The sequence below is a fragment of the Hakea prostrata genome, chromosome 1 (assembly GCF_041222555.1).
Source record: "Hakea prostrata isolate BN-2017 chromosome 1, UWA_Hpros_2, whole genome shotgun sequence".
Lineage (NCBI taxonomy): Eukaryota > Viridiplantae > Streptophyta > Magnoliopsida > Proteales > Proteaceae > Hakea > Hakea prostrata.
In genome coordinates, this window is record NC_142600.1 from 3,008,313 (window position 1) to 3,029,258 (window position 20,946).

At 36.8% G+C, this 20,946-nt stretch overlaps 2 protein-coding genes across 15 annotated transcripts in view; one reads left to right on the plus strand and one right to left on the minus strand.

Annotated features, from left to right (window-relative positions):
* The window catches only part of MCM9 (minichromosome maintenance 9), a 35,525-nt gene extending 26,122 nt beyond the window's left edge, over positions 1–9,403 (minus strand). For 4 of the 5 annotated variants that reach the window (XM_089155128.1, XM_089155114.1, XM_089155121.1 and 1 more), the window contains exons 1-11: positions 9,234–9,403; positions 9,027–9,129; positions 8,850–8,949; positions 8,623–8,761; positions 7,866–7,932; positions 7,176–7,350; positions 6,234–6,333; positions 5,847–5,944; positions 5,679–5,744; positions 5,400–5,492; positions 4,778–4,903 (exon numbers count right to left, since the gene is read on the minus strand). In XM_089155128.1, the coding sequence (XP_089011254.1) occupies positions 4,778–4,903; positions 5,400–5,492; positions 5,679–5,744; positions 5,847–5,944; positions 6,234–6,333; positions 7,176–7,350; positions 7,866–7,932; positions 8,623–8,761; positions 8,850–8,949; positions 9,027–9,129; positions 9,234–9,352 (1,186 nt within the window). In that variant the 5' untranslated portion in view covers positions 9,353–9,403. The remainder of the gene's footprint in view (positions 1–4,777; positions 4,904–5,399; positions 5,493–5,678; positions 5,745–5,846; positions 5,945–6,233; positions 6,334–7,175; positions 7,351–7,865; positions 7,933–8,622; positions 8,762–8,849; positions 8,950–9,026; positions 9,130–9,233) is intronic. The other variant, XM_089155137.1, reaches the window with a different exon arrangement.
* Positions 9,404–9,880: 477 nt separating this feature from the next.
* On the plus strand, positions 9,881–17,602 carry LOC149026671 (uncharacterized). Of its 10 annotated transcripts, none has more exons than XM_089155223.1 (7): positions 9,881–10,072; positions 13,417–13,590; positions 15,380–15,491; positions 15,593–16,380; positions 16,522–16,665; positions 16,954–17,078; positions 17,303–17,602. In XM_089155223.1, exons 4-6 carry the CDS (start codon positions 15,637–15,639, stop codon positions 17,059–17,061), a joined length of 996 nt encoding a protein of 331 aa, XP_089011349.1. In that variant the 5' UTR covers positions 9,881–10,072; positions 13,417–13,590; positions 15,380–15,491; positions 15,593–15,636; the 3' UTR covers positions 17,062–17,078; positions 17,303–17,602. The 10 variants fall into 10 exon arrangements, with proteins under 10 accessions (XP_089011349.1, XP_089011316.1, XP_089011342.1 ...); XM_089155190.1 differs by having other exon boundaries at positions 13,417–13,595; positions 15,336–15,447; positions 15,593–16,395; positions 17,303–17,601; XM_089155216.1 differs by having other exon boundaries at positions 13,417–13,595; positions 15,380–15,447; positions 15,593–16,395; positions 17,303–17,601.
* Positions 17,603–20,946: the final 3,344 nt, after the last annotated feature.

The window sequence follows — 20,946 nt, forward strand, 5'->3', positions numbered from 1 at the left end:
ACCTAATTTAACCCTCCCCTTCCCCCATCCTCAGTCGATCGCCACTTCCTCTTCATTATCCAAGCCGGTTCATCCTTCTGATTGAAGGGTATCCAATTTTCTCAAATGTTTGGCTATCCCCTTCATTGTAACTCATTCTCCCATCTTCTCCAACTGCAGTCAGCCTATTTCTTGAAAGGAGAACCTTTCTTTGTTGTGCGATAAGGATGTCTCAACGGATATTCTCAATACTGATAATCTAACCACTTTGTATGCCTTTAATCGTAATGGATGAAGGAGAAGCAAACATATTAATAAAGGGCATTACCAAGTGTATTACGACTTTTTAGTTGACTTTATATCAGCTGGAAAGAAGAAGAAAAAAGAATAGAGAGAGAAGATTAGGTTTCTCTCTGGTCCAATTGGGCCCAATGTCCTTGTTTTTGGCTAATTCTTGCCTAGCTTGTAATTCCTTCTTTCTTTGCTTTCCCCCCCCCTTCTAATTTTCTAAAGGCGTGGTGTCATTAGTTGTCTTGTTTTCTTTGTCTGAGAGCCCATGGTTAGGCATTAGGGGTAAAACCAATATGCTAACAAGGAATCACCACTGCTGTCTGTTTACCAAGATCATCATTGAGTATTGACATGTGCATTACATTATCAAGGAAAAATTCACCCACAATGCAACCTCAATATGGGGCAAGAAATTGCAGAGGAACAGGACTCAAAGCAGTGGCTGCTGCAAGAATGGAATATTTCAAGGCATTCTGCCGGCATTTGAACTAATTGTGCCACAGTTGAGTGCTTATTATGTCCATTGCTACATAGATAGTACAATGTATCACCCAAAGAGGTGCAGCTTGAGTTTGTTTGCTTTTGGTTTAACATGGCATCAATAACAATAACCATTTTTCTAGTTTTCGGTCCTCAGTGACACTTGGAATGATGTAATGGATAAACTAAAATTGTACAAGAGAACATTCCCTAAAAGTAAGGACTACAATCTACAAAAAAAACTAGAAGAAGTGTTTATTCAAGTATAGAAGATAAATTTACACAACCTTGTGCCTAAATCAAATGGCAAGCAACAACATTAAATCTTTATACTCATCAAATATTGGTTCTCAAACTAGCTACCTCACAAAAATACTTTTCCATCTATGGTGCTTCAAGGACATGCAATTCTATGAGTGCAATGTCCATGCACAAGATAGACAAGACACCCAAAGAGGTGCAGCGAGTTTGTTTGCTTTGGTTAACATGGCATCAATAACAATAACCATTTCTAGTTTTCGGCCTCGGGACACTTGGAATGATGTAATGGATAAACTAAAATTGTACAAGAGAACATTCCCTAAAAGTAAGGACTACAATCTACAAAAAAACTAGAAGAAGTGTTTATTCAAGTATAGAAGATAAATTTACACAACCTTGTGCCTAAATCAAATGGCAAGCAACAACATTAAATCTTTATACTCATCAAATATTGGTTCTCAAACTAGCTACCTCACAAAAATACTTTTCCATCTATGGTGCTTCAAGGATCATGCAATTCTATCTGCGTGCCTCCCATTTTTCTATATTTCTTCCACTTTATGTGTTTATCCTATATCTATTAAGTTATATCGATATATCTTATTCTTTCACCGACAATTCCAATACCTGGACCCTCTTCCCAAAAAACCATTTAAAACCTTTTATCGCCCAGTAGTTAGTTTTTAGTTACTGATCTTCAAAAGGTCCACCAATTAAAATACTTCCTTGTAAAATTCAGATAGAATGCCATTAAAAAAGGATATATATATATATATATATATATATATATATATATATATATATATATAAAAGTTCCATAATCTATATCCAATTGCACAAGATAGGTTTATATTATTTAGAGAAATTCCTATAATCCTCACAGGCTGTTAGGTTAAAAGGACCCACAAAATCTCAATATTATTTCTCATTCATTTCTAGTAGATTCTTTGTCCTAATCCCATGCTTCACAATGCCCTATATTTATTACGTACACGTGAGAGAAGTACAAGATAGAGTTCAAAAAACTCAATATTATCATACCATAAAACAACAACAACAACAATAAGCCTTTTCCCAACTAAATGAGGTCGGCTAAATGGATTCTTGCCCTCCAATCGGTTATGTTCAAGGCCATGCTAGATACAAGGCCTAAGCTATACATATCCTTTCTCACCACTTCTCCTAAGGTTATCTTAGGTCTACCCCTAGCTCTTCTAGTTCCTTCAATATGGATTATATCACTTCTCCGAACAGGAGCATTTATAGGTCTCCGTTGAACGTGGTCGTGCCACCTCAAACGACTTTCTCTAAGCTTATCACTTATGGGAGCAACTCCCAGACCAACTCTAATATGATCGTTTCTTATCTTATCCATCCTAGTTTTGCCACTCATCCATCTTAGCATTCTTATTTCTACTACACTGAGTTTATCTATATGATTCTTTTTAACAGCCCAACACTCTGCACCGTACATCATAGCTGGTCGGACAACGGTCCTATAAAATTTTCCTTTAAGCTTCAATGGAATACGCCGATCACATAAGACCCCGGATGCACCTCTCCACTTCATCCACCCTATTTTAATTCTTTGGGAAACCTCATCTTCTAAATCACCTCTTTTACTTAAGATTGAACCTAGGTACCTAAAACAATCACCCTGAGGAATCTCTTTATCGTCAAGTATCACCACTTCATCATCTGCCCGATCATGACTAAAGTTACAAACTATATATTATGTCTTCGATCTACTAAGTTTAAAGCCTTTTGATTCCAAAGCTACTCTCCATGATTCTAATTTGGTATTAATCCCCACTTGAGTCTCATCAATCAACACAATATCATCCGCAAAAAGCATACACCAGGGGACCTCATCTTGAATGTCTTTGGTTAATTCATCCATTACCAGTGCAAATAGATATGGGCTTAAAGTTGACCCTTGATGTAGCCCAACTGTTATTGGGAATTCATTACTTTTTCCCCCCACTGTTCTAACACTAGTCACCGAACCATCATACATATCCTTAACTATATCTACATATTTACTTGCAACACTTCTTTTCTCTAGTACTCGCCAAATTAACACTCTAGGGACTCTATCATAAGCTTTTTCTAGGTCAATAAATACCATATGAAGGTCTTTCCTACATTTTCTATACCTTTCCATAAGTCTCCTAACTAAGTAAATAGCCTCCATTGTAGATCTTCTCGGCATAAACCCAAATTGGTTCTCCGTAACTGTAGTTAAGTGTCTCAACCGGGTTTCAATTATTCTCTCCCATAATTTCATCGTATGGCTCATCAATTTAATGCCTCTATAGTTATTACAACTTTGAATATCTCCTTTATTTTTGTAAATTGGAACCACAACACTTCTCCTCCAATCATCTGGCATTTTCCCTGTGCTCATAATCTTATTAAACAACTTAGTCAACCAAACTAGTCCATGGGTTCTTAAGCTCTTCCATACTTCAATTGGGATTTCATCAAGACCTTGTGTCTTGTCGAGTTTCATCCTCCTTAAAGCTTCTTTAACTTCGGACATCGAAATTCTACGTATATAAGTTCGGACACCAGTGCCTTGGTGAAAAGTGTAATCGTCCGAAACATAAGTGCTTGAAGAATGCTCATTTAGTAAACTAGAGAAATAAGTTTCCCATCTTTTCTTAATATCCTCCTCACAAACAAATACTTTACCATCTCCATTTTTAATACATCTAACATGGTCAAGATCTCTACTCTTCCTATCCCTCATCTTAGCTATCTTATAAATAGATTTTTTTCCCCTTCCTTTGTGCCCAACTTATTGTATAACTCTTCATACTTCCTTTCCCTTGCTTTTCCTGCAATTTTCTTAGCTTCATTTCTATCTAACCTATACCTTTGAAGATCCTCAACATCCTTAGTTCTTTGCCATGTCTTAAAACTAGCTTTTTTATTCCTAATGGCAGCTTGAACCTCACTATCCCACCACCACGTCTCTCTATAAGAATGGATCTTTCCTTTTGATTCACCTAGAACATCTTTAGCCACCTTCTTAATACACATAGCCATCTCATTCCACATTGCATTGGTATCCCCTTTAAAATCCCATTTTCCTTGTTTGACTACTTCATTAACGAAGGATTTAGAGTACTCTCCTTTCAAATTCCACCATCTTATTCTGGGATAGTTTACCTTAGACCTTTTATGTGTTCTTGGGACTAAGCACATATCCAAGACCACAAGTCTATGTTGTGCAGTTAAGCTTTCCCCCGGTATCACCTTGCAATTCTTGCACAACAATCTATCAGTCCTTCTAGTTAGGAAGAAATCTATTTGGCTTCTATGCTGTCCACTTTTGAAAGTAATTAAATGCTCATCTCTCTTTTTGAAGTAAGTATTTATAATAGATAGATCAAAAGCAGTAGCAAAATCCAAAATTGAAATCCCCTCGCCATTCCTTTCTCCAAAACCATAACCTCCATGAACACTCTCATATCCTCTTTGATCTTTTCCAATATGTCCATTTAAATCACCTCCTATGATAATCTTTTCTCCTTGATGAATTCCTTGCAGTAATCCACCCATATTTTTCCAAAATTCTAGCTTTAGGCTTTCATCTAGTCCTACTTGAGGTGCATATGCACAAATTATATCATACCATAAAAGGTGGCCAGAATTCATGAGAACTCTTACTTTCCTTTTCCCCTCTTCTTTAATAAGTAGAACACATTAGAATAACCACAAAGCAAATCAAAATTCATAATACTGGATCAGAAAAAATTACAAACTAAACCTCCATCTTTGACTGCAGTAACAGTTAATCCAGCAGCAGTGCTTCCCAACCCAGTAGTAATAACAGACCGGTTGCTCAGTTTGGCAGCAAATTTCAAAAACTGGGACTTCCCAGTGCCTGCAAGATTGTTGATATGAAATAAGCACCATCCTCAAGAAAAGAAAAGAAATCAAAAACATTTACTGTATCATATAATGGAGCCAACCAGTAAATAATGAAACATTACAGGAATTTAAATTTCAACCAAAAAATAATAATAAATGAATATTGGCAAAACGCAGATCAACCACCACTAGACAGAACAAACAGGAACTGTAAAATAAATGCATCTAATGGACATCATATAAAATGATTATTCTCTCCTCTTGTCAAGAACTGAACAATTTAAATATGAGGGCTCTTTTCAGTAGAAGTTTCCAACATTTAAGCTTCAAAAGATCAAAGATGCAGGACCATTCTTCCTAAACCTTAAAACATCAAAATATGCTTTCATGAACAAGGTGCAGACTGAAGTGTCTAGATGACTTGTCACAGTCTTGCCTACACACTGAATTAAAGCTGATATTTAGAATAAAAAGACCACACTTTGTCTTTTATGATATAAAAGAATTACCAGGGTCGCCAACCAGAAGCAAGTGAGACTCTCCACGAACCTTTGTACCAGAACCATCAATATGTTGTACACCTCCAATCAGAGTTAAGGCAACTACAGGTTGAACATCACAAAAGATGGAGTTGTCAGATCCAGAAGAAACAAAATGTGCTTCATTAGCACATCAATTCAAGCGGTGATTTGAAGGTTAGACCGCTCACATTTTCCTTGCAACAATAGGAATGCAATTTCAACTTTCAAAATGAACATCAAGAAAAATTATATGATATACCAATTTACCTGCAAGCTTTACTGTGAAAAGTCCAAAAACTTGTGGACAAATACCCCGGAGAATTGCATTTCTTCCTGCATTAAATTTTCACTGCTTTACAGAATCATTATTCAGCTAAAAAACAGTACTGGCCACCAGATGAAGGGTGACAAAACAATTACAATGCGTTATAGTACCTTTCAATGGAGTATCTCTGAATTCTGTCCAAAACTGCTTAAATTTATTGGCAACATTGTCAGGTATATCTATCTCCGACTTCAGTTCATTTGTTCTCCTGGAAAAAGCAAATGTATAGTGGAAGCACATAGAGACAAACCTATGGGGGGAGAGAGAGAGAGAGAGAGAGAGAGGTAGCTAATAGATGTAAGTGCTTCTTCTTCCCCTCAGATGTTGCTAGGAATAGCAAGACTAATCCCGGTTAGCAACTAATAAAGTGAGTAACCATGCTTTCTGCCCTAAGAAAGCAAAAAGTATATTGAAGTGGACAGTGTGGTTACCAGCATGTGGTTAAAAAGTTCCCTAGTGTTGTTTCCCTACACCAAATAAAACAAAATTCTATTTACCTGACATGATTAGCAACTAATATTGGGTCAAGATCACAGCGGACATCCTTTAAATCAGAGGACCACTTTGCAGTCAAAACCCCAGTGACAATCACATTATCTGGATAAATCAAGACGTTAGTAAAATATGTCAAAGGAATACATTGAAAGATATAGGCCAAGACAAGTTTAATGGATACACAAATGCATTCTATCCATCGGAAATCAGATGATACCATCAAAATAAAGATCTTGCTTAATGTTGCTAACTATTGTTTTGTATGGCACTTGACATCTACTGTGTATTTTTCTCAAAGCCTTTTGTTGCCTAGTGAGTTGAAGAGGGGTAGGGTTTTGAGGGGCTTTGCAACAATTATTTTCTGCTTAAGTATTTTCTAGGATACAGCAGTTTTCTTTTTCTTCTTTTATTTTGCAGGGTTTCCCTTTTTTTATTTCTTTGATTTGATTTTGAGGCCTCCATGAGACATCTATTGTACCATTGACAACCCACCCCCACTCCCCAGAAAGAAGAGAGAACTGAAGTAATTTCTTGAAAGCAAAAGACCAACCCATTCTCTCTCCCTGCCCATTTCTGAGTTGTATAGCCAAACTCCTTGGTCTACCCCCAATCAGTGCCCTCCACCTGTACCCTTATTCTCCTTAGTTACATATAAATAACTGCTTATTCTCTTTATTTATTTTTATGTAACCGCTGGCCTAACAACCCAGCAGTTTGCTGAACACCACCACAAGTGTATGCTTGTGAAACCAGTGGCTTATCAGTTTCATTTAAAGATCTTTTTCCTGTGCCATGATTAAACTCTTAAACTATTAAAAATCATAGAGTAGCTACAGCACACCCCAATGATGGATGCTCTTAGGCAGTATTTAGCCAAAGACACAGAAAATTCCACAACGATAGGATTAATAAAGAGCCAAGGAGGAGCTTCCAAGATGTACTACCTCCAGCTTTGACAAGGTCAACTAGATCATCCTTCAAAACAACAGAAATTGAACGAGGTATGGATCCAACACCCAGAACCTGTGTGCTCTCTTGGATTTTGACTTCCTGATAGTCGTGGCAAACAATACTGCCTTCTATAAATTCAAAACTAGTGCCTTCACATGATCTAGTCCCCTGGTAGAGAATACAAAAACATCAATGGGAGGCACTAAAGCACATAGTAACACAAGAAGAGAAGTAAAACAGCAAATTACCTCCATTGTTCCAATTAGCACCCTCTAAAAAAGGATAAAATTTGCAAGGCATTTAACAACTATTCATGTGTAAAATGAAGATTCCTAGAGGAAGTATTTCAAAATGTAAAGGAAAAGCAGTAAATTTAAGATGGAAAGTAAAGCACAACAAAAAAGATGAATAGGTTTGATTTGTTTTCAGATCTCACACATGACACATCACAGTTGATGGTTTGATTGTTACATTGAGTTTCCATCTATAATCCACAAAATATGCAGTTTGCAAAAAGAAAAAGGGGAAATAAAAGCATGCGGTATGATAGCAACATAACCAGTAGCAATACAATAGTCGCTTTCATCTGTTGTCATCATTTTTTATACCATCAATGTTTAAACGAAAGAGTATTGATAAGCAACTGATGCATGGCATAGCATGGTGGTGGGAAAAAAATAGACCTCGGAGGGGCAAGATGATGGAAGCTTTATGGCATTTCCACTCTCCAGTTCAGGATGAACATCAAACCTAAAAACAAAGCCAATCCAAAGACCAGTCATGTCGTATGATCCAATATGCATCCCCTCCAATCAAATCAGATAAGACATAACCTCTTCAGTTTGTGGAAATACACTTCGGTTTGGAAGCTATTTTGTTCAAATGAACATTCAGACTTGTTTCAATTGGGAAACTATATTGCACCTTCAGAATGGACTGCACAAGGTAGATCCTCACTCCATACCAATAATGAGGATATACCATCCAGGTCCATAAGAAAATGCAATAATTTACAAACTTCAAAAGCAAAGACAGCAAATCAGTAAACTAATAAGCCCTTAACCATGCTCTGGGAACCATGACAAGTTGAAAAGTGACTTTGTTGCCAGAGAATAATTAGAAACTCAGCATAAAACAAAAATTCCATGAAAATCTGATAAATAAACGGGTAATCAAATAGCAAGCTATTGTTTGACGAGTAAGTCTTCTATGCTTGAAAACAAACCAACGTTCTAAATTTGCAACATTAAAGCGGAAATGAAAGTCGAAATGCCTATTGATGAGAAATAAAACGATGAATGTTAACAGGACCATGAACAAAAGACATTAAAGAGGAAAATGAAAATCGAACTGCCTACTGATGAGAAATAAAACGATGAATGTAGAACAGGATCATAAACAAAAAAGACTACGACGGGAAATACATAAAAGAAGAATCACCTGAACTTGCATCTTCGACACATGTATTTCCGTTCTCCTTCTATCATTTTTACCGAACCCGACCTGATGACTGTCCCTTTGAGAGTGAGAAGAACTCCCCGGTGCTTCACTCTGACCCGCCCAATGCTCGGAAAGGTTTCTGCATACAACCAAACAACCACAAATCAAACAAACAAAAAACATATGAAGCAATTAACTAATAAATCATGCCACATGTAAGAACGAACCAGGGAATTCCAAAGGTGAACCACTGATATTGATGCGAACATGCACGAATCCCTTAATACTTGCATCGTCCCAACCCTTAAGGGCAACCAAAACATCTTTCTGCCGTTAACACATTCAAAGTTGGCAGTCAGTTTATCAGATTGGAAGGCAACAGTATCTCCAAAAAACTTGAATACCTGAACCAGATAAGCCGCTTTGTTGAAAAGAGGCAAGAAGCGCGTTGGTTGAGAGAATAGGAGATGCGAGAGCTGATGATTATCTTGCGTTAGCTCTGCAAAACTGATATTACGATAATCGATTAACCAGATCAACGCAACGATATCAAACAAGCGAAACAAGAAAGAAGGCGGAAAAGGAGAAAATGTAGATTAACCCTTGCTTACTCTATGCATAGAGGGTAGTGAAGCATAGGATCTTGGGAGAGAACTATGGAACGAATGTCTTCCGAGTGGTAGCGAACGAGGAAGTTCTTGAACGCTTCGACTTCTTCTGAGATCTCCATTCTGAAGCTACTTGCAGCCAATTCGAGAAAGGCGGGAAAAGAGGACGGAACTCTGGGTTTGATTGGGGTCAGATATTTTATAGTCGGTTTATGCTCCGTTTGCTCTTCCTTTTTATTTATTAATTTATTTAATTTATTATCACAAATAAGGAATTTCTAGGGTTTAATCAGACAATTGATTTTATTTTTTTTTTTTTGGTAAAAATCAGACAATTGATTTACTTGGCCAAAAAAACGACAATTGATTTCGAAAAGATGCGGTTTAACTTTTAATTAAAGATTATTAATCTCCCGCAAGAAAATTAAAGATTATTAATAAACTTTTTTTTTTCAAGATTTTAAGAAGGTTCACGCCTATTTTTAATTTTTAATGAAAATCGATAAAAATCTCCCAGGAAAATGGTTTCTGAAATATTTACCAAAAAAAAAAATAGTTTCTGAAATAGAAATCATACCAAACAAAATTATCCTCACGGAAATGAATTTGACTACAGGGTCTGTTTGGTTGAAACCCTGGAGTCTCGGCCTCTTGGTAACCTGTACTGCCCTCCTCTCTCGTTTATAGCTTGCTGAGATGTAGCACCGTGGACACTTAGCAGCGCACACATTTTTCTTCTCCCGCCCTCTAAATTTGACTACAGTACGTAGAGTTGCAGAGGATTCTCCAAGTTAACACCTAAAGATTCTTTAAGCCTATCAAACGATAAAGCTTCATCTCTGGTATGCTTTCTGTTAATCCAAGACTAAGAAGTTCGGTTTTTACTTTTGGGTTTTCTTAACAGGTAGTGTTGAAGCGACTACACATTCTTCAATCTGCATAATGCATTGCCTTCTATTTTACTTCAACAGTTTTAAGAGTTGTTCTCTTCCCTTACTTTAATTTCAAGGAAATTGGATGCTCGATTTCAAAGATGGTTTCCTTATTATTGCTATTTTCGCCAGAAATATGCTGCTCGATCGTCTTAGCTGCGAACATAGTGTTCATGGATACAATCATTTCATCGTTTTAATTTAATTTATGCGCTGAGAACTTATCAGAATTAAATTGTTGGTAAGACCCCTGTTCCAAACATCGAGTGGTATTTATTGAGTAGTTAACAAGATTGAAAAAAATATATTGATGACAATTGAATACTTCATTAACAATTTACTACAAGAAAAAGAATTCTACTGCTTCTAACCCCTAGAATTTACAGAAACTGAAAACAAAGAACATAATGGCTTCCCATCCTATCGCCCTCCCATGTATATATATAACCATGCCTAACTAATTAGGCAATTCTTTAATCGAACTCTTACCTAAGTTCTGTTGTATGTGCCCCTAAGTTCACGGGTCAACGTCTCTCTCATTTATTCATGTGGGTGGCCACCATGACTGTCCACTTGTCATTCTCCTCACCTCTTGAGTCATAAGAGTATTAGTAAGAACAAACAGGGAGAAGTAAATTTTGTTATTATGGACGATAGGTATGTGAACATATATAAAGAATACCAATTTAGGATGAAGAACTTTTAAGTAAAATCTCTCTCCAAACTTGAAAAGGAGCATTCTTCTATTACTTTAAAAATTAAAGCTTCTTGTTTTCCTGGTGGAGATCCTTAAAGTTTTCTAGTTATGAGGAAAAACTATGGGGTGATGCTGGCCGTCAGATGGACGGACCTGCAACTGCAGCTACAAGAATAAACATAAAGGGTGACCATTGGTTCTGGGTGAATCCTCCGCTGCCTAAATCAGTCAAAGGTGAAAAATTAAGGGATAAAGGAAAAAGAGAGAACCAAATTAGGGTTATTTGACCATGGTTGGAATACATCTCAGTTGTGTGAAGGAATAGTTTTTAATTCGTCCCATTACCTGAGAGTTATGGCTGAACAGGAGGTTATAGTTGGAACTGACATGAAGTGATTCACCACCGACTTGTGATGCAAGAAATATTGGCTTGAGTGGAAGCATCAAATGCTTTGCAGGCTTGTCAGGGAATGGCTAAACTGTGGGATCATCTTGAGTATGCTTGCATTGAATGAATGTGTTGTTGCTCTGTATTACGACCCTGTTTTTTTTGGATTAATGTGTTGGATCATCTTGAGATCTTTGTTTCAGGAGTGTATTTTGGTGCATGGAGTTAGGGAGACTAATAGGTGCGCAGATTATTTAGCTAGATTGGCAACGGCAAACCAAGAAATTTTGTTGAATCCTCTCTCTTTGCCTACTCAGCTCTCGCAATATGTTGTAGAAGAGCAGCAAGGTTGTAGGTTCTTTAGAATCTAATCCTGTATTATTGTATGTACTCTATTTATTTCTATTAATATAAAGTCTCCTTTTTTCCAAAAAAAAATATTACGACCCATTTTGCTAAGACATGATGTATCCAAGACATGGTTAATGGTTGACAGTTCCCCATTTCTCAATGGCGAATGATTTGCATATATGCTGTGTTGATATTTATATTGGATGTATGTTGCCCACCTAGTTGCAAAGAGTTCTATGAACCAACTTTGGACTTCATGAACCTTTTTGTACGTTAGCTGAATAAGTTTTTTGTCTTCTACTCTAGTTTGCATGAACTTGTTACAACTTAATGAAACAAAAAGGAAGAGCGTCCTAGTGCACGAAGCAAACATATGCAGGGTCTGGGAGGGGTAAATGTACGCAGCCTTACCCCTTGCTTCTGCTCCCCAGGAAATGCTGTTTCCAAGTTTTGAACCCACAACCAACAGGCAGCAACAGCACAACTTCACCATTATGCCAAGGCTTTTTCACCAACTTAAGTAATACTGATGACTTAAAATGGTTGTTCTTTATTGCCTCAAATAATGTAATTGAATTTAGAGAAGCCCATTAGTGTGCATGAACTTTATGAGTACTTTCTAAACTATCGTTTATTAATGTGCTGCATCGTGTCATTGTAAGTGGCTATATTGTGCTGAATAGGAAATTACCCAACTTGTGTTCTCAGACTTGACTGACTGCATGCTAGTCATACTTGTAGTCTTCAAAACGGAACTGGACATCGAACTGAAAAGGCCCTGGCACCAACTCAGAGGTGTTTGACTGATCAAACCACAGTTAAAAAGTATAATTAAAAGAATCAGTCCATTAGAAAGTAAAAATGTAAATTGGAGATAAATAAATATAAAATTAACCTCCATTATACCAACACCATGCGCTGGCCTAGTGGTTCATGTTTCTCATCCTAACTAATAGGTTCAAGGCTTGATTCTCCATAGGTGTGTCTTTGTCTTTTCCTATTAGGTTTTAAATCAAGGTAGTAACCAAACCAAGCTGGTGGTTCTCAAAACTGCTGGGTTGATCTCTCTTTCAAGTGAAGTGGTACTTGGACTGGAATGAAAATAGTGCCAACTGCCTGTATGCCCACATGTATTTCTAATTCTAAGATAGTCATACATCACATGATATATATGAATAAAGTGAATCTTATAAATTACTTGAGTTCTTTATTGTGCAAGTAATCAGAGATATTATAAATGGTTTAAAAGCTGAAATTTTCATTAGATTTGTTGAAAGAAAGATTGAAAAAGGCACACCCAATGCATGAGGCTTCCACCACTCAGGGTTCTGGGGTGTCATAATTTATGCAGCCTTACCAATGCTCTTGCTAGGGTGCTGTTTCCAGAGTTGAACCTGTTTACACTTGGTCATTAAAAGAAAGATTACACTTCATCTTGCATCAGAAATTCCAAATATCTTTGTACAGAATGCAACTAAACAACTTCCGACTTTTCCTGCGACGGATAGAAACATGGCTAACTAATATCAAAATACTGAGAAGGATATGTAGAGTATAATGACAATTTTAATATCCATTCTGTCCCTTGAGCACAGTAATATACGCTATCTCAGTAGCTTTTGCTTACTGCTGGGTGTAATGAGCCTGTTTTCTGGTTTTTGACATACATGCCGAAATCCTTTGGTTTTTCATACGTCAACTTTCTATCCTTCTTTCTTAACTAAATTTATAACATTTTATTGAGAATCCATACTTGCCCTTGTAAATTAATTTTCTGTCATACAGTCCTCATCATTATTCTTATGTTCTGCTGAATAGGGTTGAACTGAGAGCACCAGCCTTGAAGTCTGATTGTGGACGTAGGAGGAGCAAAGACTTGCATGGTTTATGATTGGTGATAAGTATGAGTTTGACTCGAGTTGATTGGGGAAAGAAGATCCACTAGTGGAAAGTGCTGTGTTCAGTTGAGTTGTCATTTTTGAGAGCTCATGTGTAAGGTTCCAAGAGTAATGGAATTTGCAGCTCTACCCATGCAAAGTGCTATTTTTGCTGGCTTTTCTTATGACAAATGCTCATGATCATGTAGTTAAAATAATATTTTTTTCTCAACAGTGAATGTGGTATATTGGTGTGTCAGGGAAGCTCATTAGACAGCCAAACTTAGTTGGTCCACTGTAACAAGGCAAGGGGAATTGATGCTGTAGTGAATTTAAATACTTTGAAGTCATTAGTCAATATTATGAAATGAGCCAGGCAATTGTGGTCAGGACTCAGGAGAGTGAATGTAGTGTCCAGCTTTAGAGGCAGACGACCAGTATCTTTTTTTCAAAAAGTATGTAGGCACAACACACACACACGCACACATACATATACATGGGAAAAGTCGGCTATATTCAAGGAACAGGAGTCCTGTTAGGTCATATGCGTGATCCATCAACTGTGACACTAATGAGTGTTGGAAATTGGAATATTGGTAGGTGCGGGATAAGTTTGTACTTTCATAGGGTGCCCCAAAGACATTTTTGGAAGTTGCTGTAGAAGTTAATTATGGAGTTTTGAGCAGGCTTGCATACCCATCCATAAAGCCACCCATTATAATGTAGAGCCAAGTTTTTATTCACCCATGGTGAAGAGTGAACCCTCTTGTGTCAGTGGGATAAGAATCTTCTAATTTGCAGAATTGGAGTTAAAGTACTTTTGTTTGTTTATGATACAAGGTGCACTGAGGCAACATTTCCTGTAGAAAAAATACATAAAGCAGATCATATTTCAAACAACTGGAGATTTATATGATCTGTTAGTGTTATTGATTAAAGAAGAGTTGCAGCTACCGAAGATCTACGTTGTCTTACGACTCTTCACACTTCTTGATCTTCCTTGTCTTTGTCTTTCTCTGTGTCAATTTATCATGGCAGAAGAAGGGTTTTAGGAATAACCTCTCTCTAACTCCTCTTCTTCCGCCTCCTCCATTCCCTGATTGTCCTGGCTGGCCTCTCAATCCCAAGTCTTCTTTCCTCCCTCCCGACCCCCCCCCCCAACTTTACTCAACAATTGGTCTTTCAAGTATGAAGGAGGAATGTGCAACACTTCCAGATGAGGGCAAGCTGGTCTTGCTTCTCCACAACCTGGGTACTGGCTGAAGATGCAACCTGCCTTTCCAGTAGAGAAGGATGATGCAACCTTCATGCCATTGTCATCAGCCATCTCTCTCTTTCTTCCTTTTTACTTTGTAGCCTTCATGCTTATTTCTGCTAGACAAAAGCAAGTAATACATGATCTTGGTGAGAATAGGTGCATAATTTGGGATTTTTATAGAAATCATGTACCCAGATGAGGAGGAATGTGCAACACTTCCAGATGAGGGCAAGCTGGTCTTGCTTCTCCACAACCTGGGTACTGGCTGAAGATGCAACCTGCCTTTCCAGTAGAGAAGGATGATGCAACCTTCATGCCATTGTCATCAGCCATCTCTCTCTTTCTTCCTTTTTACTTTGTAGCCTTCATGCTTATTTCTGCTAGACAAAAGCAAGTAATACATGATCTTGGTGAGAATAGGTGCATAATTTGGGATTTTTATAGAAATCATGTACCCAGTCGATTTGCTAAGTCTCTTTTGGTGTCATTATTGAATTAAAATCTAGAATTTAATTGTAGTTTGCAGTCATTTTCATACTCTGAAGTCTATTTTATTTTTTTAACACAACTTTAACAGCTTATATTTGCTGATTTTGTTTCAGCTTGTACATATTACATACCAATTTAACAAGTGTACCATTGACAGTACCTTTGTCAGAGAACCAGAAGAGTAAAAGACAATGGATGAGAGTTGCTTGGACTTCATGGACAGAGGTCAGCAACAAAAATATCTGGTCCTCCCTTTAATTTCATTTTAGGTGTGTAGAATTTTCTATTACTTAGGTAGCATGTAAGGAATGGAATTGTAAAATTAAGAACAGGAATTATATCAGTTACGACATTTGATTTGAGTTTGCAGGGAGCATTTATGGTTATGTTGGTCAGACTGACATGTGAGTAACCATGGAGACTGATATTATCCAAGCATCAGGCAAGGAAAATAATGGAGGTGAAGAGTACATTCCAATTGATAACACTGTGTCACTTGGGATGGAAGTAGTAGGTAAGGGTGAAAATTCTAAGGCTTTTGAAATGGGTGACAAATTAGATGATGAAACCGTAGAGGAGGTGGTAGATGAAGTAGAAAAGCAACACGTAGATGCAGCTAGTAATGAGGGTATCAATACCAGTAACAGTGAAATTTTAGTAGCCAATCCAACCTCAAGGGTTCCTTATGTTGGTTTGGAGTTTACTGATGAGGATCAGGCCTTCCAATTCTATGATGAGTATGCAAGGTTGACAGGCTTTGGTATTAGGAAGCAGAAGCTATACCGGTCAAGGACAAAGAAGACCGATGGTAAAGGTGAGCTATTATCACGGTTGTATGTGTGCCATAAAGCAGGTTTTAAGCAAAAGAATGACAAACGACAGAGAGGGAAGGTAGTAAAGCAAAGGCCAGAGGTTAGAGTGGGATGTGAGGCACTTATGCGGATTAAAGCAATTCCCAGTGGTTTCATTGTGGACAAATTTGTGGAAAAACACAACCATGAGCTTGTCCCAGAGGAAGATACGTTCACACTGAGGTCACACGAAGGATGTAATGCTGCTGTGAAGGTAATGGTTGAGCACCTCATTAATGCAGGACTGAGCCCAGCCCAAATACTCGATGCCGTCGGGGAGGCACTTGGTGGGCATCGTAATCCTACAGTGAGTGCTGAAAAGGTTGTCAATAGTGTCTATTATATTTAATATTATCTAATAATCTTTGATCACAAGGTCTTTATTATTTTACCATGGTAAACGTCCCACCTTCAGTCGTTTCTGAATGATCAGCATGTTGTTCAACAGGATACTACGGAAAATAGAAGCTTAGTTGTTTTGGAGGACAATTATCCAAGCTGTTCTTGTGGTCGTGGGTTGATGCGACCTGTGCTCATCACAGTACCTGGTTGGCCCGGTCAAAGGCAAATCCTAGTTTGCCCTATCACCAGTGTATGCTTTTTGCACCCATGTCTAATGTTGTTTCTGGTAGAGATTTTTACTGGGGAATAAGAAATGGTACCCAATATCTGAGGCTCCTGCCAATGCAGGGTGTGGGTAAGGGTCATAATGGATGCTGCCTTAAACATCCTTTGTGCAGATATGCTGTTTCCAGACTCAAACCCATGACTAGTTGGTCACAATGAAGCAACCTCACCATTTCACTGAGGCCTGCCCTCTTGATAGATTAGTGAATAAACCTACTAAGTTATTGTTTTCTTATATTGCATGTTTTCTCAGGACAAAGGTGTCGCTTGCTCTGAGGTGTTACCTTGGAATCCTGCGAAATGGCATAAGCATATGCATGGTGGTAGTGACGCAAAGGTGGACTACTTGCAGACACCTTAAGTAGACGGTTCAGGATGGTATGTAACATCACTAATGATTGTACAAATATGCTTTTTGGTTTAGGATGGCGTACTACTGTTATTACATGTAATTGTGAACATGACACTTAACACTTTAATGGTGGTGGACTATTGTAAAAAAGCTCATTAATCAATATAGTGTAACTACAGTGTCTATGGTTCATTTTCTTAACCCTTTTTGATTTTTTTTTTTTTTTTTTTTTTTTTTTTTTAACTTTCAGGCTATGGAAGGAAGGGAGGGATTAATAGTGTATAAAGCTTTGTTGTTTCAGTACAATAGTAGGTTAAATGGTAATGCTTCAAAATGGGGATGTTGTGTCGAAGTATATGCACCGAGGTACGTACCATGTTAATACTTTGAGGAATATAAAAATGAATTAATTCTTGAGATAACTCTTAGATGTTTCTCCTTTTATCGTTGGGAGTAGTGTCTTGGAACCCCTAATAGTTGTCATGGATGGGAGCTGCTATCACTGACCTTTGAAAGTCGTAATCTTGCGCTATAAATGAACAGGGCACGATTGGTGGAAATTACAGTTGTCAAATTGAGATTTTGATTTTGACCACTTGGTTTTTCACGGTCGAAATTTTCTAGATTTCGACCCAACAACTGCACTATTTTGGGCTGAACAATTCTGCACGTTTATTGTGCAGGATTGAAACAGAAATTTATCAAGTCCTTGACAAGAAGACCCCATTTCTTTGTATATGTGTGACACGTGTCCTAACATCACATCAAATAGTTGAAATTCATTTATAAGTCACATCAAAGAATTGATTGATGTGACCTGTAAATGAATTTCTATCATTTGATATAATGTTGAGACACATGTCAACACATCTACAAAGAAATGGATGGTCCATTTCCTTGTAAAAAATGGATCTGATATTGGTCCGGATTGAAACAAAATCCGAAGTTTTGCTTCTCTTTTAACTCTTGGGTCTCTCTTTTTTTCCTTTCTTTCCTTTTTGGTTACTTTTGTTGTCACGATAAGACATAATCATTGTTTTTAGAATGGTTATTTGTATGAATCGGTAAGAAAATAAGATCTGGTGTCATTTCCGCAGTCCCCTCTCGACTCGCATGCATTGAAGAAGTCTTGTAGTTACACCTTCAAATCTCTGCTTCAAAACCAGTGTCAGTTCCATCTTCCTTAGGAAAAATGTCTCTCTCCCCCGGTGGTGAGAATGCTTTCAGCTTGCAGTTCTTATTCTATGAATTGTATCAATGGTTGGGGCCATAATAAAATTTTGGATTTTTATTTGAATTGTCTTATAAGGCTCCTTTTGGTATCAATTCTCATTTTCTATTATGTCTATTTAAAGGAAATAAGTACAAGAATTCATTATTGGTCAAAAATGAAAAATAGTTTGGTGAATTTTGTCAAAAATAAATTATGGAATGAAAAATAAGTTTGATATGTCAAAATAAAAAATTGTTAGAAAATGATAATGAACAAGTGAGAAAAGAGAAAAAGAGAAAGAAAAAAAAATATGATTTTTTATAAAAGAATGTTTATTGATATTTTACCCTCATCTTAACTATAATATTTTAAGTAAACCTTTATATAAATAAAGAGAATGAAATTCTCATCATAATCCATAATATACAAAAAGTCTATTATGGATTTTAGAGGTTTTTTTATTATTTTAAATAAAAAGATAACTGATAATCGATGCCAAACAATTTCAAATAATAATAAAATTTCATAATTGAGAATGATAATTGATTCCAAAAAGAGCCTGAATTGTGAAGATCTGCATAGAATATAGTCGCAATCGGTTGAATTGTTTCATATTTTTAAAACCCTCATCCAATAAAAGTCTCCAGGTTGCTTGCCTATCCAACAGTTTTGATTACTGTTGCTAAGGAAAAGAATAAGGCACCTGTTTAATGTGATTCATGGATTTGAGTTGTATACTTTAATGCTTATGTAAGTGCTTATGCTTTCGTTAGAATTATTTAGTGAACGCATTAAAGACATTATTTGCGGTGATGATACGTTACTAATTACTTGCTATTTAGTATTTACGTTGCTTAATTTATAGCCACCATGAGTTGCAGATGTATGAGATCTCGGACAAACAAAAGTGCAGGTACCTAGGTAAATCCTACACTCCCTCACGAACCGGTTTCAATTTTATATGTCAAATTTGAAAATAGAGTTTCTTGTTTGGGAAACAGTCAGACCAAAAAAAATCAAACGAACCGCTTATTTATAGGATGAGTTTTGGACCCTTTGGTTGAGGATCTTATGATGCTGGTTTAAAACTGGACCAGATTCTGATCGAAGAAGACCAACATGTCCCTCTAAGCAAGCTAGTCTAGCTCAAAAGAATTAAAAATTCAAGAAAATAGAGTTTTTAATAGGAAGGTTTAAAGTATCTTACGATACGATACCATACTAGTCGATATGTATCTGTATTTGATACTATCGATACGTTTCTCTATTGGATTGTACTAAAATACATTGGTTAGTCCGATATAATACCATATTATCAAAGTCATCTGACTGATACGATATTCAATACTGATATTTTAAATTGTCTCTCACGTCTTTTTCTGCATGGCGTGCGTGGGGTGAAATGCCCTTAAAAGCCTACTTTGGCGTGCGCACCCTAACCATCCAGAAGACAAAACAAAGACCAATCAACTCCTAGATGGGAAATTGGAGACATGGGATGGGATTGGATTTAGGAGCCCCTTGTCTCTCTTGTTCTGTTAGCTTTTTATTTCCTGGAAGCTTCTCACTGGAGTCACTAGCTACTAGCTAAAGTGGAAAGTGAGGATGGCGCTTTTAATTAAGGCGTTTTCTTCTGGCTTAATTCCTTTAGTTAGGTATTATTCTAAGACCATTGTTACAACTTTCAATATTTTTTGGTGGTACAGTGAATCCTCGATATAAGCAGAATAAATTTGTTGAATCTAGTATTCTAGAGTAGCACATTATTCCCTAATTCTCCCAAAGTCTATGCATGTTTGAATTTCGAGGAACACAAACGGGACCACTATGGATTTTCCTTCCAAAAAAGCGAGTAGGGTTGAAGTACATTTGACTTCCGTAGTAAGATTACTTATCTCACTCGTGGATTATTTGAATCTTGAGATTTCAAATTCCTTGGTTCATGAATTGGAAATTTATTCCAATTTGATTGTAAAACATCCCTATATTCATGAAATTTAGAGATTTCACTTTTTTGCTTAAACACGTGAATTAAGTCATTGTTGGGTATTATGTGAAATCCATGGATTCTATCATAGTATAAAATTAATAAAATTTGCTGATTCATGCGGAGTAATCCAACGGAACTTTATGAACTTCAATAGATTTGAGGTTAACCAAACAATTAATTTTTTGAACCATGAATCAATAAATTTGAAATCTCATTTCATTTCAAATCCTTGGATTCATGTAACCACATAGGCCCTAAATAAATTTGCCTAATAGGTAACATGTGAGTTGTGAGAAAATGCGGCAGATATGTTCTCTTTTTAAGGAATAAAGTGTTTGGCCCAGCGTATGCTTACGTGGAGTAATTTAACTGGGATCTTCAAGATTTGGAAAAAGATCTCTTAACACTAACTGATGTGGGAATTTGAAGAAATTATTGTTCCATAATGTATTATTTCATTCATAGTCCTCAATGGAGTATTATAGTTATAATCTGAATAAATCACACTCTGAGTAAGGAAAAACTACAAAACAAGTAGAAAATTAAACCTAGACTTGTTAGGAAGCCGATCTAACACCAAATACGAAATCAATATAGAAAATATATGATGATAAAATATAATTAAATAAGAGATTCAAAGAAAATTCTATTCCAATTAGGTAACCTCAGTCATACTTCTAATACTCCCCCC

Bases quoted from the DNA above. Each gene is read 5' to 3' on its own strand.
- LOC149026671 (XM_089155190.1), top strand. From the start codon at position 15,637: ATGGAGACTGATATTATCCAAGCATCAGGCAAGGAAAATAATGGAGGT. The intron at 16,396-16,521 runs GTTGTCAATAGT...GTTGTTCAACAG, and splicing joins CTACAGTGAGTGCTGAAAAG to GATACTACGGAAAATAGAAG. The intron at 16,666-16,953 runs GTATGCTTTTTG...ATGTTTTCTCAG, and splicing joins TAGTTTGCCCTATCACCAGT to GACAAAGGTGTCGCTTGCTC.